The sequence below is a fragment of the Halichondria panicea genome, chromosome 7 (genome assembly GCF_963675165.1).
Source record: "Halichondria panicea chromosome 7, odHalPani1.1, whole genome shotgun sequence".
NCBI lineage: Eukaryota > Metazoa > Porifera > Demospongiae > Suberitida > Halichondriidae > Halichondria > Halichondria panicea.
This window is the reverse complement of record NC_087383.1, coordinates 2,244,128-2,258,659: the sequence shown is the minus strand read 5'-3', so window position 1 is coordinate 2,258,659 and position 14,532 is coordinate 2,244,128. Positions and strand designations below refer to the sequence as shown.

Below are 14,532 nucleotides of genomic sequence, written 5' to 3'. Positions count from 1 at the left end.
TGTATAATATTCTGGATTTGGCTCAATGTCGCTCTATATTTGCAAGTCTTGCTCAAGCAGTTATGCACACAGCAGTAGTCTAGCTCGACATGTAAGGCAACACAGAGAAAAGGCTCTAGGGAAGAGTCTAGATCTGACCCAAGAAATCTCTTCACAAGAAACATCAGAAATTGGATATATCTGCTGTATTACTTGTGACTCCAGGTTAGATCGATTGAATACTTAATGGCACATGATTACACAGATCATGCAACTGCAACTTCCACATTATTATTAGTTTCTTTCTTACAGATTTCGTTTCGTACAAGAGTTAATCCAACATCTAACACAAGCTCACGAAACAACTGTTTATACAGAGAAACATGAGTTTTCTGGCTTTTCAGAGTTTTTAAGATGGAAGGAGGGTGAAGAAACTCGAACCTGCACACAGTATGTGCAGCCGTGTGGATCCCGTGTCCGCTGTGGAGTACGTACTTGGTACTACTATTGTAACAGATCAGGAAAATCTAGATCAACCACAAAAGGCCTCAGAAATTCGAAGTTGCAGGGCTCGGAAAAATTAGGTGTCTACTGTACAGCTCACCTAATTGTAAGTCAGCACACAGGAGGAAATGTGCTGGTTAACTTTTGTTCCACGCATTATGGCCACACTCCAGAAGAAGATGTAATGCATTTACGACTCCCTAAGGACTTCAAGCTAGCTGTATTCAACAAACTGTTGCAAGGGGTGACGATAGATCGAATTCTAGATGACATTAGAGACAGTGTCGATGAAGGTGGCCTGAAACGGTGTCATCATAGCACAAAAAAAGATATCCAGAATATCAAAAGAGTGTGCAATGTGGATGGAGTACAAAAGCACTCAAACGACTACACAAGTGTTGCTGCATGGGTCGAAGAGCTGAAAAGCATGGAATTTTGTCCAGTTATTGCTTTCAAACCGCAAGGGGTGTCTAGTGAAAGAGAAGGAGTGAAAGACAACGATTTTTTGTTGGCACTTCAAACCCAGTTCAGGGGCGGATCCAGGAAAAACAAAAGGGGGGGGCTAGCTAGAAAGGGGCGAAGCCCCGTACGAGGGCGGCAGAGCCGCCCAGGGCAACAACCTCGCCAGAGGCGAATTTTTTGCAAGATTTGACCTTTGAACTTTCATATTAATGAGTAGAATACGTTGACGTGACCTCTGCACTTACTTTTAATACTATGGTGATACTGTACTGATCAGATGTACGTACGTACGTACAGCTAGCTAGCTAGCTAGGTACGTCCAGCTAGCTACCCTAGATCCTTTATATTCCTAGTAGCTGTTGTCTAGCATCTCTCAAGTGATTTCAAGTGAGTCTACAGATGCATAATTGGTGGCAAAATTGTTGTAGAGTCAGACTACAACACATGGTAGTTTTTTCAAAAGGGGGGGCTTCAGCCCCTCAAAATCACCCCTGGATCCGCCCCTGCAGTTTCAGCTCGAGATGATGAAAGCTTTTGGAGGAAATGTAATTTGTGTAGATGCCACCCATTCAACTAATTATTACGAATACCTGCTGGTAACTGTTGTTATGGTAGTTGACGATTTTGGGGAAGGAATTCCAGTTGCGTGGGCTATAACTACACGAGAAGACACTTGTATGCTGGCCTATTTTTTCCTAGAATTGAGGAAAAGAACTGGTCCCCTTTCCACACAAGTGTTCATGTCAGATGATGCGACGCAGTACTGGAGTGCTTGGACAGCTGCGTACAGCAGTATCAACACCACAAAACTGCTGTGTGCCTGGCACGTAGATCGTGCTTGGAGAAAAGCTCTTAAGGAGCGTATTCCTCTCAATGAAAATCGAATTGACGTATATCACCATTTGAGAACTTTACTGACAGAACTGCAACCTGACAAATTCCGAAGTTTGTTGCAGAAATTTATCAAATTGTCACCCACAATTTTGCTCTTACTTTCAAAGAAATTACACGCCAAGGGTGGAAGAGTGGGCAACCTGTTACAGAATAGGCAAGTTTGTGAACACAAACATGTATTTGGAATCTTTTCATCGAGTACTGAAAATTGTGTATCTAGAAGGAAAGAAGAATCGACGACTTGATCAACTTATACATATTCTTTTGAAGCTTGCTCGTAATAAGGCCTTTGAACAAGTACAAAAAGTTCATAAAGGGAAAACAACTTATCGTATTAATGAAATAAATCGAAGGCACAAAGAAAGTTCTAAGATGATTTCTGAAGGCTGTCATCTCCAATCGATTTCAAACAAAGAATGGAAGATAAGTTCTCAGACAACCTCCGGAAGAATGTACACTGTTCATTTGGAGAATCAGTCCTGTCCTTTCTCTTGCAAACTGAGGTGCGCAGCATGTGATGTATGCATCCACATGTACAATTGTTCATGTGTTGACTCGGTTGTACATACTACAATATGTAAACACATCCATGCTACATGCTTTCTGGCCAAATCCACGAACAATGCAACAAGTGCATGCAGACTCAGCCACTGAAAGTCATTCTTTAACTACAGCTTCAGACAAAACGGATAGGTCAGAGATTTCTAATTCTATAGATGATTCATCAGGCTCAGACATTTCTCCTGAAATAAGCACTGAGGAATCGAGACAAAAAGCTATTTCCCTCATTAATGATCCTACACACTTAAGTACCATCCTCTCCAATGCTGGAGGTCAAATTGATATGCTGAAGAAAAGTGCATTTGATCATTTGCACCAGTTGCACACTCTACTCACATCTTCTGACAGTAATGATGCAGTTCGAAGTGTCACTGAGCATATCAAAAGCGGTATTAATGTTCTTAAGGCATATGAAACAAGGAAAGAGCATCCCACCTTACCAATCAAAAGCCGTTCTTCACCTAATGCGCTTAATGAAACTCAAATCAGATTCCAGTCAATAAAGAACAAGAGGCCGCGACATACAGGGATTGCTAAACCGTCAGTTGCTGCTATGGCTAACTGTAAAGAAAATCTGTCTAAAGTGGACATTAATGTATGTGTTGTTTGCTACAAAGAAGATGACAGGCAATATGGTACATCTGATCGAGTTCATTGGGCTCAATGTTCGAAGTGCAATCTGTGGCTCCACACTTTGTGTGGGAGACCTGTAAACGAAAACTCTTTTCTCTGTAACCTTTGTACATAGTAAATACATGTCTGAAAAAAAATAATAATATATCTTTTCTGATCAAAACCATTTATTATGAAATTATTATGTGCTTGTGATGATTAGAATTCATAGTACTCTACTCTATAGAGAACACTATAGCAGGCTCTAGACTTTCAGAACACACTAAACTCTCTGGACTCTCATCATTATCTAGGACTTACCAGACTCTCAGGACTCTCAGGACTCGCTAGACTCTCCGGACTCTCCAGACTCTCCGGACTCTCCGGACTCGCCAGACTCTTAGGACTCGCCAGACTCTCAGGACTCGCCAGACTCTCCGGACTCGCTAGACTCTCCAGACTCTCCAGACTCTCAGGACTCTCAGGACTCCCTGGACTCTCCAGACTCTCCAGACTCCCAAACTCTCAAGGACTCTCCAGACTCTCCAGTCTCTCAGGACTCGCTAGACTCTCAGGACTCTCAAGACTCTCCAGACTCTCAGGGCTCGCTAGACTCCAGACTCTCAGGACTCGCCAGACTCTCAGGACTCTCCGGACTCGCCAGACTCTCAGGACTCGCTAGACTCTCAGGACTCGCCAGACTCTCAGGACTCTTAGGACTCGCCAGACTCTCAGGACTTGTCAGACTCTCCGGACTCGCTAGACTCTCCAGACTCTCCAGACTCTCGTGACTCGCTAGACTTTCAGGACTCTCAAGACTCTCCAGTCTCTCAGGACTCGCTAGACTCTCAGGACTCTCAAGACTCTCCAGACTCTCAGGGCTCGCTACACTCTCCAGACTCTCTAGACTCTCAGGACTCTCAAGACTCTCCAGACTCTCAGGGCTCGCTAGACTCCAGACTCTCCAGACTCTCCAGACTCTCAGGACTCTCAAGACTCTCAGGGCTCGCTAGACTCTCCAGACTCTCAGGACTCTCCAGACTCTCCAGTCTCTCAGGACTCGCTAGACTCTCAGGACTCTCAAGACTCTCCAGTCTCTCAGGACTCGCTAGACTCTCAGGACTCTTAAGACTCTCAGGGCTCTCCAGACTCCATCCAGACTCTCAGGACTCTCAAGACTCTCAGGGCTCGCTAGACTCTCCAGACTCTCCAGACTCTCAGGACTCGCCAGACTCGCAGGACTCTCCAGACTCTCAGGGCTCGCTAGACTCTCCAGACTCTCCAGTCTCTCAGGACTCGCTAGACTCTCAGGGCTCTCAGGGCTCTCCAGACTCCATCCAGACTCTCAAGACTCTCAGGGCTCGCTAGACTCTCCAGACTCTCCAGACTCTCAGGACTCGCCAGACTCGCAAGTCTCTTAAGACTCTCCAGACTCTCCAGACTCGCTGGACTGCGCGACACATTATAATTATTATTAGCCGCCCCCTAGGCTAGCTACAGTGCAATTATAATGAGATTCATGGTCATTTTAACCCTTTCTACACAGGCTAACGTACTGCATTTAGCCACTTGTCTATATACACAGTAAGTGCAGTATAGTGCAGTGCAGTAGTAGTAGATCTAAGAGGTAAACTAATGCTCAAAGATGGTGAAACATCTCCTCTACACAATTCTGCAGATGACTACTATATGTATATAAGATGTTCCATCATTCTTGAGCATTAGACTACCTCTTAGATCTACTACTACTGCACTTACTGTGTGTAGACGTTGTTTGTTTTGAATGTTATAACCTACGAAAATGACCTGCTATATAGTATGTACTGAATATGGCTTAGGCCAAATACACAATTTATACATGATGCCGATTGCGTCTACATTACTTTGACAATGGCCGTTTTTAATTTTGCCATGTAAAAGGTTGCATCTTTGATACTGTATCAGTTAGTCAGGGTTTCATCTAGTAGGGGGGGTGGTTCTTCCCCCCCCCCAAATCTTGTAGAATAATGACATCATCACATTAGTATTAAATCAACTTTTTTTAAGTGGGCATAGCCAAACACTTGCGCTTACGCACTCCCAAATCTCCCCCCCCCCCAACTTGTTATCCTAGATGAAACCCTGTTAGTGTATTAGAGAGTACAAGAATGATTTGTCAGAACAATCTCATGTACCTCTTTGGTAAACATACACTAACTGTGTTGTACTGACTTTCATTGAATCACACTGTATCACACGTCACTCCCCTTGCAGCTGTACAATGAAGTACATAGCCGCGATAAAATCCTTCGATGTTGTGGATAGGCAATCAGCTGTCTACTGACCAGGTGTGTGTGGGCGGGGGGTAGAATGGACTGTGCGCTCAACAAGATTAATAGATGATAATCCTTATTAGTTGCTTAAAACCTGATACACAATTTCACATGTCCCACAGAGACGTAACCTATAGCTGTGTTCCATTTACCTCGACTGGAAAAAATGTGAGTCAAATAGTGACTTTCTATGACATTTATTCCCGGAACTGAATCATAATAATAATTATGACTCTCACTGTACCCCCCACAGAGGGTTCTTCCAGCGAGCATCGACTGTGGACCCCCCGGACAGATAGCTGGGTATCGACGCGTACTCTAACGTGACCAAGCCAATCATCCATACATCAGCGTCCATGGAGATATGCTCCACCCACTCTGTGAGTCTCCGTATACTTGAGTAGCCGTTATACTAGCATACTTCTATTAAACAACATGATAATCATCACATGTGCCATTAATTGCTCTGGTACGTACTTTGTCCACTGTTTGACTGAAGCTCAGACTATACTACTAATCTAGACTTTAACAATTCCTCCAGTGTGAGGCTATTAACTTATTTTTATGCCCCAATCTTCATGCAGGGGCGTAGCAAGCAACTTTAAAGTGGTCAGGCCAACTTGCAATTAAAGGTCAGCTGCTTTTCTACTATTGGAACTTTTGTACAGTGGTGAATTTTTTACCTCAGAAAAGGTCATCACTTTTCCTCACCAAAACAGCATGCACATTTTCACTCACAATATTTACGACCATTACCTACCCAGCTACAAAAAGTGGTGTGGTGTAATTTAGTAGGTACGTAAAGTGTTCAAGAAGTTTACTGCCTTGTGTCAGGTATAGTGTTGGTATGCTTGTACGGTGTATGTAAGTACATGTATTCATTTGTCTTACAAATACATGCATTCTTTGTCTTATACTAGTTGAAGTGTTTCACTGCCCTCTCTTCTCCCCACACAGGACCTCCTTCAGCTGCAATACGAGGGCCTAGCAATCATGAAGATGTTTGGAAGGGCCAAAGTGAACGTTAATCTGCTCATCTTCCTATAAACAAAAATCGACAGAGCGTTAAATTGGATTTCCACTACATTCATTGACAGTTTTATACGTACAGTGCATGTGCTCTCTGTGACACTGTAGGGAGCATTGAATTTAAACCATCATTATTACTGTGCTATATTGACCAATTCCAACTGATTTGTTTTTAGGTAATTGTTATGTAATGTGCCGACATATTTCTAGTCTTCTGTACACTAACTGTTTTGTAAATTGTCCTAGTAATATAATTATTGTCAAAAGTAGATCATGTCGAGATTAGCCTCGATCCCGGCCCATGCCGCACTTCTCTTGAAAGCCTGTGAAGGAGGCTAGCTAGGTGGAGATTATAGCATTATTACAATAGTGTATTCAGTTACATACATACAGCTAGTGCATGACATGCTCTCCGTGTCAGTAGGAAGCATTGAATTCACTCGTCACCATCTGTACATGTGCTATAATTATATTGACCAATGATAGAGATTAGATGCATAACACAACAAATTAATTAACATTTATTAATTAATTAATAACAACAATAATCATAATATAATTATAACTAAACGTTAATTATTAATAATAATCAATCAATTAATATACATAATTATAAATAATTAATCTCACAACAATCTCACATAATCATACACATAATCAACATTGATCTTGGGTAGTCCATTTCTCTTCCTCTCTTCGTTAACGTCCCTGAATACTGTCTCGATACAGGATCCTAGGTGGTAGGGTATCCCCAATCGTGTCAGTTCAGAGCAGTGGGTGGTTAGATGTCTGGCAAGCGTCTTCATTCCATCTTCTGTTATTGAGTGATTACCCCTAATGTACAGTGTTTCAATCTTGTTGATCAGTCCAGTTGATAGCTCCTCGATACTCTGATCAGTCAGTTCACAGTTATACAAGTGCAATGTTCTCAGAGTCTTATTGACTGCAAGTCCAGCAGCAATGTGACGACAGCTAGTCACTGTGTTAAATGACAAATTAAGATATTCGAGGGAATTGTTTGTATTCAGAAGTTGATAGAGGGCAGCTCCATTGTCGTCTGATATTGTTAGTGAGCATTTGGTCAGGTGCAGGCTCTTTAATGATATGTTCGCTGAGAAGGCCTCACAGAGTGTGCTAAGTCCACTGTTGCCAATGGCATTATTAAACAAATCCAATTCAGATATTGAAATAGTGTTCTCGATAATCTCAGCGATGTGTATCCCTTCTGTAGGAATATCATTATTAGAGTTGGGACACTTGGAGAGTCCTCGGACCAGAAATTTGCAGCCTTGGTCACTAATAGAGCAACTTCTGAGACTAAGTGTGAATCCATTACTGGTGTTGGAACAAGCTGATACGAAATATCCAACAGAGAGGCAGTTGATAGGATTCATTGTAGTGTAATCAAGATTTAGATTGTGATTAAGAAGATTAGCCACAAACACACACAGTCGCGAGTCTTCAGCTTCGTACAAACAATTGATGAGGGACAACAAAAGGGGCTTCTCACCATACTTCTCTTTCTCAGTTTTGACAACCTTTCTGACCAGATCAAAAACAGTGGCTGGAACTGGACACAAGAATCGAGGTAGCTTGCTGAGGATTGGTCTACTTGTACTCAGTTTGGTGATACCAGCATAAAACTGGAAGACTGCACTGAATCGAGGATTCCCAAAGAGCTTCTGGAATACAGAGATTTGTTGCTTGGGAGACATGAGAGAGATGTGGATTGCTGCCAGTAGCTCTTGAATAGACAGGTGGAGAAAGCAGTAGTAAACCAAATGACCATCGCTAATGATACTGGGAACAGTTTGTAATAATCCCACGTTTGAAATGTCCTTCGTAATGCAAAGAGCGGCCAAATCACCGTCAGTAAATGTCGCTTTGTTTTTTTCGATCCCATGATATGCAAGTTGACACATTTGTACGGTCTGCGTACTGATTTCCGAGGGCAGTGAGTCTGGGGATGTGATGTCTCCCACTGGAGTGGTCTTCCCCAACTTCTCCTGGAGGTATCTCTTGAGAGAGCTCTGGACAATTGATGTGAATATCCCGTGGTTGGATGTTGGGAGGGAGTGGTTGTCAGAAAGGAAGCAATTAACGACAATGGAAGCATTGAGGGGGAGGTAGCAGCTACCTTCTACCACTGGGTTCTCTCGAATTCTCTCCAGTAGAGTCTGCACAGCTTGTGAGTCACCTTTCAGACACTCAGTGAAATACTGTTCTAGTTCATGTGGATTGAACCCCAACACTTCCACCCTGGACGAGACTAGTGGGTGGAGCTCAGCCGAAGATGACGGTCGAGATGTTACAATCACAGCTGATTCGTGTAGGGCTCCTTTTTGTGACATGTCTGGTCGAATTAGTTTGTTAATGATTGAGTGTCTAGGGAGGTCAGAAGGAAGTTCGTCCCATCCGTCCAGCACCCACAGTACACCTTTGCCATCAGTCCCTGAAATTGTTGCCCCTATTTGGCATGCCAGTGTTGAATTCCTACAAGGGAGAAGATCTTCTATTGTTTTTGCTTCTCTAACGAGGGGATCTCTCAGTCTCACCAGGATTGCAATATCGAACTGTTGGAACAGTTTCCCCTTTGCCCACTCCTGACAGATGTGTAGAGCAAGGGTGCTCTTGCCAGAGCCGGGAGCTCCTTCAATCAACACAAAGTTTCGTGTATCCTCAATCTCAGGGAAAATGTTAGTTAAGTTAACCGGAGTTTTTTGAAGTAAAATATCGTCAATTTTCCCCGTAATTGTTAGCCTAACAAATTCATCGTCGATTCTTCCTCTCTGTATTTCCTCCTTCTGAATCATGGCTAGTTTGAAAATTGTCTTTGTTGGGACGGGAGGCCATTGTGTGGCTGATGTGGATACTTGCATTCTGTAGCGACTTTGTAGGTAGTCCCTGTACGAGGACAGCTTGTGGTTCAGCAGGACCCTCTCTCGGGAGGGAGGACACGAGGTGGTGGAGTCTGGGGAAACAAAACAATAGGTGAGTACCATTCCTGGTGATCTTAATACACAATGGTATGTGCAACAATAGCAATTAAGTGGACAGTTCCTTATTTGGTTACAATCACTCCCACAACATATGGTATCACAATGACCACACTAACCACACTCTCACATGACAGACTCACATTTGTCAGACAAGTACTTGCACACTCGAACAGCAACGTCTTCTTTGAGCAGGGAGAGTATAATGAGTAGCAGAGCTTGGAAAGTGGCGTCTAGTTCGTTGGTCAGAATCCAGAATTTCAAAGCCAGCAACATTCCTGCCAGAGTGCCATCTACATATGCTCTAGTCTTCACGTCAGTTTGCTCTCCAGGTGAGAGCTCCAGTTTTTCAAGATAGCCTTTGTGAACATTGTCGAAACATGCTGCTAACTCGGGTAGATCTGGTTCCTGTATTGCTGTATTGAGCTGCTCATCAGTTAGTTTCATTTCTGTCTTCAGATCGTCAATTGTGAGCTCTGAAAATAGATGCCAAGCACACAAGGTTAGCAATCACCAATGAGGGTTTTATGCTTTAGCAATCATTAGGTTTATCCTGTAAAGGAAACATGACAGTCTTTATACCTTGGTTCTGCTCTTTAGTGGCCATTCCAGCAAATAAATCTGTGCCTTGCAGCTAGCTGTCTCTGAAATATATTGGGTGTGTTGTTGTTTTGCATGACTTGCAAAAAAAGTGGGTGTATCTCAGATATCTAAGATTGAGATACACCCACTTTTGCATTTAATACCACACCCACCAAAGACATTTGAGTGAAACCATAGTTTATCTATGATGAAACCTGGCTAGCTAGCTTTTAGCTCCATTGCATTGCTAAAGTATTACAGCATTCTCCGAATGGAAAGAGGGTGAGTCAATTGATCAGCCATAGATTATTGTCTGGTTCATCAATAATAATAACTTGTCTGGTTATTAAATCTACAGGTTTAAGTTATGTTGTAAGGTCGTGGATCATGTTTTCTGTTCTTTAATTTGCACAGTTTGAGGCTGAGAATCCTGTCCTGTCAGTAATGAACCCGACGTATTCAAGTTTTCAAGTAAGAATATGATTACCGTAAGACCTTTAATTAAAGCAACACTTTTTTTAATAATTACGAAGCCAGATGTCGCTTCTTTTGGAGGTTGAAAAATTATGTTAAAAACCTGTTGTCGTATCTGATTATGGATAGCTCTACTCAGTCTATACTTGCCTCAATTTCTAGAACGTGTTTTCCAAAAACGATGCTAGGGTGTGGCTATATCATTTAGGACGCAACATTAAAACATAATTGTCAACGTAGCTGTCGTCAGAAAATTACCTAAGCTCGAGAGTGTCGCATATTTGGAGGGTCACCTTAATTAGAGGTCTTACAGTGCCAGAACTGCAGAGTTGAGTTTTGCACTCTCTGATTGCCGTGTATTAAGTGTGCACCTCTGAAGAATTAGCTTTGGTCCAATAATTATAGGAAACAGAAGTTGCATTTCCTGCCATAATTATATATCTCCAAAGCGGTCAAAGTTCACAATGGCTGCTGCTAGGCAGCAAGGATTTTGTTGCACTTTTATGACTAATAAATCAATAGGGCTTTAAATTAGTGCAAGCTAGGCTAACTCATAAGTTGGTTGGGTTGTCTGAGGAGCCGATTTCCCTCCCCAAGATATTTACTAGTCTCATTGAGATCGGGGAGAGTAAGTCACTATCACTTGTGCACCTTTGTGAACCTGTCTGTCTAATGTGACCAGTCTCCATAGGGTTGGTTTCATGTAACCTGTGTTAGCATGTCACCTCTTTATTACAGCCACTGTTGGTCTGCCCTAGTGTGACCTCTCAGACTTAGCCTTGTGTGTACATGTACATGCATGCTGCCTGTGCACCTGATGTGCTGGTAATGTGTATAATCTCTTCTGCTCAGAGAACCGCACATTTGGATCTACCGAGCACAACTCCAGATCACACACAATATTCAAACTGACCATTGAAAGCAGGGTTAGAGATGATGAACTCAGTGATGGCACTACTATCAGGGTGTCCTCTGTGGTGAGTGGGTTGGGCAAGTGTGTGCCTACAGCTGTGAACATACACTAGGTCAACTATTTTGCTTTAATTTGATCTACACGTACAGACTATGTATGTGTAAATGTACATATAAGTTATTGTTATTATGATGATTTTACCTCCTTCTCTGTGTTCAGAGCCTGGTTGACCTGGCTGGGTCAGAGCATGTAAGTGCAACAGGTGCCACGGGTGAGCAGTTTTGGGACAAGCTGATACAGTAGCCAATCAAGTAAAACTTCCCGTTGCTTTTTTGATGAAGATCATATCAAATTAAGTTATCAGAGTGAACCGTGTGAGTTACTATAGTTACATTGTACAGTATGCACTGCATGGAAATGTGCAGTCCTTATATTAATCCCACGCTGAATGTACTGCTTTGTATAATTATACTCTCTCCTTCATAAAAATTAATGGTGTTGGTACATGTACGTACGTCATGTGATTACAGTTGCTTAAGTTTCTTACCAGTTTTGAGAGGCCGCTAATAGCAAGAGTCCATAATAAAAGAGAGGGAGTATCCAACGTAGCATTACCTTGCGTCAAATGTATTCGGAAAGTGACGTAACTTCCTGCTTTTTAACCAAACAATCCGAGTACCCGAAGCCGCTACTTACCTCGAGGCAGAAACATTTTATGCCACAAGTTGTTCAGACAGGGTGTAATGTTACACTCCGAATACATCTGATGCAAGGTAACGATATACGCTCGATACTCTCCCTCTTTTATTATGGACTGAATTTTGTATGTATGAGATTAATGGATCACGATTGGTTGTTATGGTAAGGTAGTCTACTTTGCATGGCTGAACACCCTTGTATTAGCTATAATTACAAGTACTGCAATATAGGACAACCAACCTGCATGTCTGTTTCTGAAGTACTACTCTTTCAGTGTTTACATTGGAGCGTTTTTCCCACTCGATTTACAAGCTGACCATTGAAAGCAGGGTTAGAGATGAGGAACACAGTGATGGCACTATCAGGGTGTCCTCTCTGGTGAGTGGGTTGGGCAAGTGTGTGCCTACAGCTGTGAATAAATTCTTGACTGATTGACGTCTGCATTGCTCCCAGGGTACATGCATCTATTTTAATATACAGGTTGGTTGTTCTGTTGAAGCTTTATGACCACTTTGAGCAGCTATAATTATAAGCACTGCAATAATTATGTCCCTGGTAATCTGCTCTTTCAGTGTCTATATACTAATTATTATTGGAGCTATTTTCTCTTCTGTCACTTGCAGTTGCACCTCGAGGGGAAGCTCAGAGTTCTGGAGAATTGGACCAACAGCTGTGATAAGTCAGCGCTACCAAAGGTGAGCTCAATCACTTTAAGAATGTCTTTGAGCCGTATTGATTGCCAGAGTTGAGAGAACTGAGATCTCGATCACTATAGGGAAAAGTAAAAATTAATTGTTTCCTTTATAGTTTTGATCTAGTTGGTAGAAGAAAATTATTTTCAGAATACCTAACGCTTTGATAGTGAGCCTCCCATTTCTAATTAAGATCTGATTGCACAAAATGTTCTTATCAGAAAGTACCTGCATTTCATGTGACTCATCAATAGCAACTGAATGCCATGGCCTACCATTGATGCTCACAACAAAAGCCCCTTGCTGGTACATTGCTATGATGGTGGTGGGCATTTCAAGCAAATCAGCAATATGGGCGTGAGATTATTCTCTCTGATACGTTTGATGGTCAAACGCTGTGAAAATAGATGCCATTTTCTTTATGCATGATCCAGCCAGTGTGTATGTGGAGGGTTGGGCAGGTTGTCTAGAGGAGCAGAAGTTCATTTGTACTTTTAGATTCGTTAAAATGTTGTACACCAAGTGGTGTGTGGTGTTTTATTGGTGAGCATTTTTAGTTAGTTATGTGGTACAAATAAAATAGTGCATGTATTTCGTGCTTGTGCACAGTTCAATTCCAGTGCCTTACAATTCTCATTCTCCTCACAGCAGCTGTCCAGACGGAGGACCATGTGTCCGAGTCTTCTCTCACGTGACACTGCGTCCCACCAGCCCTGGTCTGAGGCCCCTCCCCCCACAACCTCCTCTCTCACTTTAGCCCCACTCAAATCCTCAACCAAGTCCGTATCTTTTGCTCCAAGATCATGTGACGAGTCCTTCAAAGTGTACTTCACTCCTACCAGGTTCATGAAGTTTCTGAATGAGCAGGAGGTGAGAGGAGGAATGTTTGTGCTCAAATATCAGATTTTACTTTAATTACCCTTTACCTGTCAATGTGGATCAATTGCAATGTTATTTGGGAGCAGATCTTTACCAAATGCATAATAATTTATGTTTTCATACCTCCTAGATTGGCAGTGGGAAGAAGTCCAGTCTAGACAGTATCAGAGGGCCTCCCTCGTTCCTATACCACCCACAGAGGTGAGAGATACACATGTGCAGTGTTTAGTGTCCTTTAATCAAAATAGATCTACTACCGTATAGCGGGTATATTTCGAGGGTATAAATGTTCGCAGTTTTCGCGGATTGAGCCTGTACCGCGAAAATTTATACCCACGAAAATTTATAATAGTAGGCGTGTTCAGTATTATGGATTCTAGGCTAACGGTGTGTAGGTACAGCTGCATGTTGATGTGCGCATGCGCCAAAAGGCTGGAACTCAGACCACGAAAATATAATCCGCGAAATCCTTTGTAGAGGTCCATCCGCGAAAATTTATACCCTCGAAATATACCCGCTATACGGTATTTGCTAGGCATTACTTTTTTTGCTAGTGAGCTGCATTTCAGAGCATTTAGCAATTGATCATGTATATACTGTATGATCTATGCTCTGAATAGCAGATCTGATGGTGTACTGTGTGATTACACGTACGTACTATCTCTTTATTGCAACAACCCTGATAGCAGATGCCTATTTAATACCTAACTACAGTCCAACTTTAAGCTTACCTTTATCTCAAAGTGGGAGAATACTGTTAAATTTCATTGCCAGATTTTCTGTAGTTGACTGTACATGCACGTCACTATTGTATGTCGAGTATTCTCCACCTGGCAGCAACTTATTGATGTTCCCTTGTCAGTTTGAGGAGAAGAGTGAGACCATTCAATGTCTAGATGATGACCTGCTGAGGGAGTTGGAGGAGAAGCTGCTCGAGAGGTCTC

The 14,532-nt window shown here is 42.4% G+C and overlaps 2 protein-coding genes and 1 long non-coding RNA gene across 4 annotated transcripts in view; 2 read left to right on the top strand and 1 right to left on the bottom strand.

The window, feature by feature from the left end:
- Positions 1–25: 25 nt before the first annotated feature.
- Positions 26–3,391, top strand: LOC135339168 (uncharacterized). Its single transcript, XM_064535314.1, has 2 exons — positions 26–204; positions 292–3,391. The coding sequence occupies exons 1-2, from the start codon at positions 26–28 to the stop codon at positions 1,133–1,135; spliced, it is 1,023 nt and encodes a 340-aa protein (XP_064391384.1). The 3' UTR covers positions 1,136–3,391.
- Positions 3,392–6,842: 3,451 nt separating this feature from the next.
- The window catches only part of LOC135339147 (NACHT, LRR and PYD domains-containing protein 12-like), a 34,670-nt gene continuing 26,980 nt past the window's right edge, over positions 6,843–14,532 (bottom strand). Inside the window, exons 1-2 of one of the 2 annotated variants that reach the window (XM_064535288.1) lie at positions 9,932–10,035; positions 6,843–9,825 (exon numbers count right to left, since the gene is read on the bottom strand). In XM_064535288.1, coding sequence (XP_064391358.1) covers positions 6,980–9,355 — 2,376 coding nt within the window. In that variant the 5' untranslated portion in view covers positions 9,356–9,825; positions 9,932–10,035 and the 3' untranslated portion in view covers positions 6,843–6,979. Of the gene's footprint in view, positions 9,826–9,931; positions 10,036–14,532 lie in introns of those variants that run through there. The other variant, XM_064535289.1, reaches the window with a different exon arrangement.
- LOC135339190 (uncharacterized) lies at positions 10,062–12,612 on the top strand. Its single transcript, XR_010395867.1, has 4 exons — positions 10,062–10,213; positions 10,346–10,402; positions 11,258–11,382; positions 11,538–12,612. It is a non-coding gene; the product is annotated as an uncharacterized LOC135339190 (long non-coding RNA).